The 8,087-nt window shown below is 55.5% G+C and overlaps 1 protein-coding gene across 1 annotated transcript; it reads left to right on the top strand.

Moving 5' to 3' along the window:
* Positions 1-6,599: 6,599 nt before the first annotated feature.
* LOC127318066 (ethylene-responsive transcription factor RAP2-1-like) lies at positions 6,600-7,710 on the top strand. Its single transcript, XM_051348682.2, has one exon. The coding sequence runs from the start codon at positions 6,685-6,687 to the stop codon at positions 7,243-7,245; it is 561 nt and encodes a 186-aa protein (XP_051204642.1). The 5' UTR covers positions 6,600-6,684; the 3' UTR covers positions 7,246-7,710.
* The last annotated feature ends 377 nt before the right edge of the window (positions 7,711-8,087 follow it).

The following is an 8,087-nucleotide window of genomic DNA, read 5'->3' on the forward strand; positions in this document are numbered from 1 at the left end:
AGCATCTCAGATAGACAACCAGAAGAACCAGACAAACTACATTCCGCTAAAACAAGATACCAATAACAGCTCCCTCCAGTCGTTTTTATTTGACTTAAATTTAACACAAAATTATACTAAATTAGAGTCAATTAAAAGAGATAGGGTGAGTACACGGAAAGAAAGTGTCGGTTGGTAGTGAACTGCAAGAGAGGTCTTATAATTCCTAATAATTTGGCCTTATAATTCGTAACGGGTGGAGTATATTGTCATTTTTATGTAGCTTACAATTTAAAAGAAATTTGATTGGCAGCAGGGTACATCATCTACTACTCTAGAAACTTTTTATATCTTTTTACATCTTGTCAATATGATTTTCTCATTTACAAAACTAAAGATGTCACTGGAGCTCAAGAGCCCAAGAGGCTTTTTTTTCTGAGTGTCCAGTCATTTCTTTATGAAAATTCAAATGCTGCTAGTGAGCGTCGGGTTGGATGGACGTCAAGATTACATGTCCGTTGCGGCGATTTCTCAGCGGTGGTGTCGTATATCCACCGCTATCTCCGGCCATAGGGATGGCGTCTCCGCGCTTTGGACGCTACGGCTCAGGCGTCTTCTTCCAGTCGCATTAGAACTAACTTAGAGTATCTCTAGCAGCGTCCACCAAACCGTTCTCTAAATAGCGTTGGATTGAGCATTTGTGGAACGTGTTTTGTCCGTGCCGCGTTTGGAGGACGCTCCCAGCCGCGTCCCCCAAACGCCGTCACCAAACAATAAAAATAATTTTAATAGATAGAAGAAAACTCTTTACTAATATTCAAATCGATGCAACAGAAATAAATTACATGTAAAAGTTCGAGAAAACATAATTAAATTACATATAAATTATTTTAAACTACTACTTCTTCTTCTTTGATGATGGCCCCGCCTCATCGTCATCATCACGGTGGCCCTTCCTGCTCGTCACCTCTTTCGAAGAGGCGGTGTCGGCCGACGCGTCAGAGAAACTTGAGTCCTCCTCGTCATCGCCGGTGCTCGCCGGCTGCGCCTTGGCCTTGGCCTTGGCCTTCGCTTTCGCGTCCGCCTCCGCCTTCGCACGGGCCGCCGCCGCCTCCTCCTCCTCTGACCCTTCATCCTCCACGTCCTCCTCCACGTCCTGCCATTCCTCTGCGCTATCTGGCGGCGGGGAATCGTCGCCGCTGCTGGGCGTCCCGCTGTCCCACCAATGGCATCATCCTAGAGGCTTGCCCTTGCTGGAGGTGTCGGAAGGAAGCTCAGAGATGTAGCTCATCATCGTGAGGAAAAGCTTGGATGAATGGCGGCCGGTTGAAGATTCGAAAGCGCCTGCATACGGGTCTTATTGAGCGCCGATGGACGGCGGCGCAGAAGTCGAAGAGAGCGGCGGTTGCTCTTCCGAGGAGTCTGCGCTCCATTCCGGCGGTTGGCGCGTCGGTCGACGCGGTTGCCAATGCGACGGTTCCGCTTCCCGGCAACTGCACCGTCGCTACGTAGGCGGCGGTTGAGCGTCCGAGCCGCTGACGCGTCGGGCCCGCGTCGCTTCGCCTTGCTTTTCGTTAGGTCCGGCGTGCCCGGAGCATTCCCTGTGTAGCGGGGACGAGTTCGGGCGCCGGACACTGTATCGGATCGTGCCGGACAAAGAGCGGCTTTGGGGGACGCGGCTGAGAAGATTTTTTTGTCCGGCACGACTCAAATCACTTTGGGGGACGGTTTGAGGGACACGACTGAAGATGCTATTAGCTCTCGGTCATCCATCCAATTTTATGTGTAACCTATGTGTAAGTGGGGGCAAAGATGTGCAGTTGTGGCCCGCCAAACTAAACATCCATATGCAGTTTCCAGTGAAGCTAGAACTAACTTAATTCATAGAGGATCTGGAACCAGCAGCAAAGGAGGCTTAGAGCATCTCCACCGATCCTCTCCATAGCCCTTCCAATAGCACTTTAGAGGTTTCAGGGAGAGAAAGTGTCCACGCCGGCGGTTCCAATAAAGCACCGGCCATTTTGAGATCCCAATAAAAGCACCAGCACGCCCGTAGCAATCCTTCGCGAAGGGAGCCGATTGTGAGCGCCGGCGTCCAATTTCTTCTGAAAAGTTGCATGTGGCCCACTTGTATGTGACACACCCCTATAAAGATTCTCCTCTCTCTTACTTTTTCTACCCCACTTGCATGTGCATGCATGGTGCCGGCGTTTCTATTGGAGTATGTGAGACGCGGTCCCAAAGACTAATTGCATGCAGCCGACGCTCTCAATAGCCTGCTACCGACATGCCGGCACTTTTTTGGAAGTACCGGTGGAGATGCTCTTATTAACAGGAATAACAGGAAGTTACTCGATACAATATTTGTTGGATAATTAGGCACAATTTCCATGATTAATTCCAGAATATAAAACATGATGGCAGCAACTACTAACATGTGAAACTCAAACATACTAGATGCATTAATCAACATGAGTAGCAAACGATAAAGCATCCATCGCTAAACAGATCGAGATATGTCGCACGTACCGATCTGGTGGAGGTGGCGGTGGAGGTGTAGCAGATGATGTCGCAGCAGTAACGTTGTTGACGACGGGTCGAAGTAGACGACGTTGAAGATTACGGTAGGCAGCACCGCCCGACTTGGACGGAAGGCGACCCGTGATGAAGAGCTTGAGCAGTCGCGCAGAGCGCTTCCGAAAAACCTAATTCGCCCTGTCCCGTACAGGATCGCAAGGACGAGCGGTTCCGGAGACCTGCTCTCCCGTTCGCCGATGCACGTCGACTCACGGGATGGAGTAGGCTACGATGGCGGCGCAAGCACGAACGTTTCGAGTCGGTTACAGATAGCCCACGATCCGGGAGCGACCCGGACCGACTAACTGCGATGCGTCCGTCTAGGACTCTGTTCGTTTTCGTGAGCTGCAAAAAGTAAGGAAAATCTCGGCTCGAGGCTCAATCCACTCACCACTCACCACGAGCGCGGCGCGTGCGTCGAGTCGAGCGAGGAGGAGGAGCGCGCGTGTAGCACTCCTATTCTCACTCACTTACTAGTGATGGAACAACCCACCTTATAAGGTGGTCTAACTTCCTCCCAACTTTCCATGTGGGACTAAACTTCCCACCTCTTGCCACTCCCTAGTGAGCTGCCACCAACTTGGGCTCAAACTCACAAGGCTGTCACTATGTGGACTTTGAGATTTATAGGAAAAACTGAAATCTACCACTAAAAGTGGGCCCAATATTTTAACAATCCCCCACTAGATCCCCCACCAGATCGTTGGAAACTCGGAAGAGAAAATATCTCCTGTGTAGCTAGTGCGAAGTGCCGACGTAGCATTGCATGGAGCACCCGAAGTTCTACCGTTTGGTATAGAAGCTACTAGAAAATCCAGGGCGGCAGCAGCTGGCCGCCCATTCACCGTCCGTCGGGCCGGCCACCGTCCAACGGCAGCCGCTCAAGCAATAAACTAGCGGAGACCGGACAAAACCAGACCGTTCGCCCAAGTTTGACGATGGGGGAAAAGAACAAAGAGAAACGGATAGCAACGCCGTCGCGGTCGCCGGCTTTGTCGATCGGGCCGGGGTCCCAGGCCAGGCGCGCGACACCTCCCCGCTCGGCTTTGCGTATCGCCGCCGTGAACTGCCCTACCAACGTCGGCGCCCGGCCACGTGGCCGCCGCTCCGCCGCTGCAGCTAGCTAGACTGCGAGACTACCTAAGTTGGTTGGGTCTCATGCATGGGCCACCGTGCTTCTGCTGCCCGCCTGCGGCCGCCGCTCTCCCGTGGTATCGTCCGCCGCGACGCCCACACGTGGCCCCGCCGCCGAGTCGACATGGAGATCGATCGGTCGACCGGCGCCACGCCACGCCACGGCTTGGACTTTTTTGTGCCGACGACGGTGGTGTGAGTGGGGCGCGCCACGGCGGCACCACCACCGCATCGATAGGGAGCAGCGTAGCGGCGGTAATTCCATCGATCGATCGGCCGCGTCTCGTCGCGCGCCACGGTTGCCGGTGACCACACGCACGGTGCCGTGCCGGTGGTGGTACTACCGCGAGGGCGAGGCTCACGATTGATTCGCGGTCCCGGTGGCTACCTACAGCGACCGGTCGTCTCTGGTGCACACACGTGGCGCTAGACGTCAGGTTTACCTTCGTCGCATACATCATCGTCCAACGATCAAATCGAAACCAAGATATGCAGATGAGATCAGGATTAGTCGTCCACCGCTCTGCTCGATCCCACCGATAAGACCAGCCAAATGCTGCTACTCCAACAGTTCATTCTACTAGTGGTACTAAGGGTGTTCTTTGTCCTAAATGGCTATTCTCAAACTCTATTATATCATTTTTGGCTCCTCTGAAAACTTTAATACTTCTATGGTCCTTTTAGTCACGTCATGTAGGGTGGTTAAACTCAAGTGGCTGCCGGTTTCACCTTGTTCTTTTGCGCCTCGTTGATGGCGTTGCCCCGCGTCCCGAGGGACACGGATCCAGTGACATGCACCGATGAACAGTGCGGTGCCATGCACTATGGGTCGTTGGATCAAAAATGAGCGGACCAAATTAAGTACTGTAGCGCGTCACTGTGGTCGTTCCTGTAGCAGGTACACTGTAGCGTGCGTACTGTAGCATATACACTTTAGCATAGTCATATTCATGTTCATCTGTCCATCGAGTTTGGATCCAATGGCCAAAAACTAGGTGCATGTCACAGTTACTGTTCATTGGTGACATGCCCATGGTATGTCACCGGATCTCAATCCCTTCCCGAGTGCCAGTGCTGGCCCGGGCGGCACTTAGGCATCCTCACCAGACATTTTAGGCAAAGGAGCGCCTCGGCCTTTTTAAGAGGAGCAGGCGGGCTCCATTATGGCCACTCCGCCGTCTACAGCCAACACCATCGCCACGACCAACGTCATGGGCTAGGGCTGGCCATCCCGCTAGATGAAGAATTACTACGAGGGCCGACTCCTCTAGTGCCAGTAAGAAGAAAAAAATGCAACCGCCGGTATGTCCCGGTGGACTTCCCGTAGCGTCAGTTCGACGAGATGCAAGCCTCGACGAGGAGGATGAAGACGAAGTCCACGACGACAATACGGTTTCTCCAAGCGTCAGCGTGAACCAGGAGTTCCAGCCAATGAACCTCACAGAGGAGGGGGTGACCATCGAAATGGCCGTCACCTAGAGCGAGCTCTCGCTCAATGGGATAGACTCATCGTTCAACTATGGGAGTCCATGCAGGTCCAAGGGAGGTCAATGACTACTTCGACGACTCCTCCCACAGCAACACCGCCACCACCTCAGTAGGCTCTACACTGGCCGTGGCCTTGGGCTCCTCCAGTCTTCCTCGACCTCGTCGACGACGAGTAGGCAGCCATGGCGTACGCCCTAGTTAGCTAGGGTTTATTTTCTAGTATTTTTAAATTATTTTTTTGTACTTTGTAAATTCGTTATATTTGAATTAAAATTGCTATTGGAAAAAAATGGGTTAAACCTATGGAGCTACCCAAGCTGAACGAACACATGAGCCAGCAAAATCGATTTAATATCCGTAGCTCAGCCCAAACAAATACGGAGTACTGTAATACAGATGGTCTAAAATCGAGTGCAAACCAGACGCACTAAAATAAATCACACACAACTGAGCAGCGCCGACCTCCGATCATCATGACAGAGCACCAGTGTTAGTGACGATTATATATATTAAAAAGAAATCGAGCAGCGTCAGCAGATATCTCTTCCGTCCCACCCGTAAGGCTGGTGCCAACGCACCGCCCGGCTCCAGCCCCGCCACGTCAGCTTTTGGCCCACTCTCACCCCACTCTCACCCCACTCTCACCACACGCGCCAACGCACGCGCTATAGTCTTGCCTTTAGTTCTCTCTCCTCCACGTCAGCTTTTCTCTCTCTTCAACATGAGCATATCTTTGTTTACGTTACAACAATATAAATAATGCAAGGAAATTATTTTATTGAACTAAAATTGTTACCGATTACATCATAAAAAAAATTACATAAAAATCTGAAAAGATTACATAAAAATCTGAAAAAATTACATAATCTTTGTTTACGTTACAACATGGAGAGTGGAGGTGTGGAATGGCTGAAAACATATGGGGGTATTTATAGGGTTTTTTGAACAAGCAACGGCTAGCTGACGTGGACCAATCGCGTCGCGGCACGTCAGCTAGCCGTTGGGCCCTGCCGCCCCACTCCCGCCCTGCTCCCGCCCACTCCCGCCCGCCTCCAGCCCGCCTCCCGCCCGCCTCCAGCCCGCCTCCCGCCCGCCTACCGCCCGCCTGCCTCCCGCCCGGCCCGCGCCAACGCGCCGCCCCGCCTCCCGCCCCGCTCCCGCCTCCATCTCGCCGCCTACGCGGGCGACACCCGGGCGGTAGCGGGCGCTACCGCCGGGCGAGCCAGCCGGCGCCCGCCGCTCCACTCCCGCCCGCCTCCCGCCCCTCTCCCGCCCCATCGCCGCCGCTACCGCCTCCCCTGCCGCCTGCGCTGGCACCGGCCTAATCGCCCTCCCACCAACTCACCACCGCCTCCTCGCTAATCACCCCGCCGCTCCACGCACTTAATCACCCGCTATTTATAAACCCCACCACACACAGGCCCAGCCCCATGCCCAGAGCAGGCGCCCCACGCCGCACGCAGCACTGCACCAACTAACGCGCCGCCGCGGAATCGGTTGCCGGCTATGGAGACGGACGCCACCGCCTTCTACCCGCCGCCGCCGGCCCACCAGCGCCATCCCACGGCCGCGCAGCCGCTGTCGGCGAAACCTCCGCCGGCGGGCGGCGTCGCGGGGCGAGCCGCGGCGGGGCGGCAGTACCGCGGCGTGCGGATGCGCAAGTGGGGCAAGTGGGTGGCCGAGATCCGGGAGCCCAACAAGCGGTCGCGGATCTGGCTCGGCTCCTACGCCACCGCCGTCGCCGCCGCGCGCGCCTACGACACCGCCGTCTTCTACCTCCGCGGCCGCTCCGCGCGCCTCAACTTCCCCGACCAGCTCCTCGACGGCGCCGGCGTCACCGTGGCCGCCGGCCCCGGGGACCTCAAGGAGGGCGGGGGAGGCGGGCTCTCCGCCGCGGCCATCCGGAAGAAGGCGGCCGAGGTGGGCGCCCGCGTCGACGCGCTGCAGTCATGCGGTGGCGGCTCCCCGGTCTCCCCGCCCCCGCCGTCCCCGTCCTGCCGCCGCGGCCGGGCCAAGCACCCCGACCTCAACCGCGAGCCCACCCCCGACACCGACGACGACGAGTGAACTCTAAACCCACCCCGCCGACTCTTCTTCGTCTTCTTCAATCCTCCACCACCTACCTAGTGCTTAATTAGTCTTTACCCAGGCGAGTAGCAGCAGCCAGCTAGCTATAGCGGTAGCAGAGAGTATCAGTAGTAAGCAAGCAGATCAGTATGGGGAAGCATGGATCCGACACGCAAGGTGTTCGGCGAAATGCGGGTGAGCTCGGGAAACAACCAAACCAATAATGGAGCCGCGACGTCGCCGTCAGGTCGGCCAAAGTAGGGGCCTAGGCTACCAGTTAATCACCGTCCGGCCGTCGTCGCCCATCCGGTCGGAAGCGGCGGCGACGGCGAAGTAGCGGCAGCTGGAATGCGTGAGTGCGTGCGTGGGCGTGTAGCTAAGGCGAAGCGCGTGGCCTTCCCATAAAAGTGTTGTTTGTAAAGGAAGAAAGAATACCGGCAAACAAAGGCTTCAACAATCTTTCCATGCATCTTCGTCGTCCTCTTCTTGTTTCTTGTTCATGATCGCTACGGCATCATCATTCACTTGCTGAGTTCGCTTGCCTTTTGAAGATGAACACGGCCTCAAAAGATGAAGCACGCGTCTTCCCTCGTGCCGTTCGTCCGTCGAGGTTATCCCGATCGTTGTCTGCTCGTGCACGCGGCGGCGCCGCCTAGGCGAGACGGGCTTCCACTCCACCTCTGCCGTGTCGGCCACCGCCGGGACTGGACGAGTAGTGCTGGAGGTTTTCAGCAGGTTTGGCCTTTGTGGGGCCGCGTGTGGTGGATTAGTGCGTGGGTGATGCGTCTTATCGGCTAATGATGCCTGCGTGTCGGCAATTCATTACGCCGCTCACGAGCCGC

Source organism: Lolium perenne, chromosome 7, assembly GCF_019359855.2.
Source record: "Lolium perenne isolate Kyuss_39 chromosome 7, Kyuss_2.0, whole genome shotgun sequence".
Taxonomy (NCBI): Eukaryota; Viridiplantae; Streptophyta; class Magnoliopsida; order Poales; family Poaceae; genus Lolium; species Lolium perenne.

What these genes read in the sequence shown, in the direction of transcription:
- LOC127318066 (XM_051348682.2), top strand. Translation starts at nt 6,685, where the DNA reads ATGGAGACGGACGCCACCGCCTTCTACCCGCCGCCGCCGGCCCACCAG.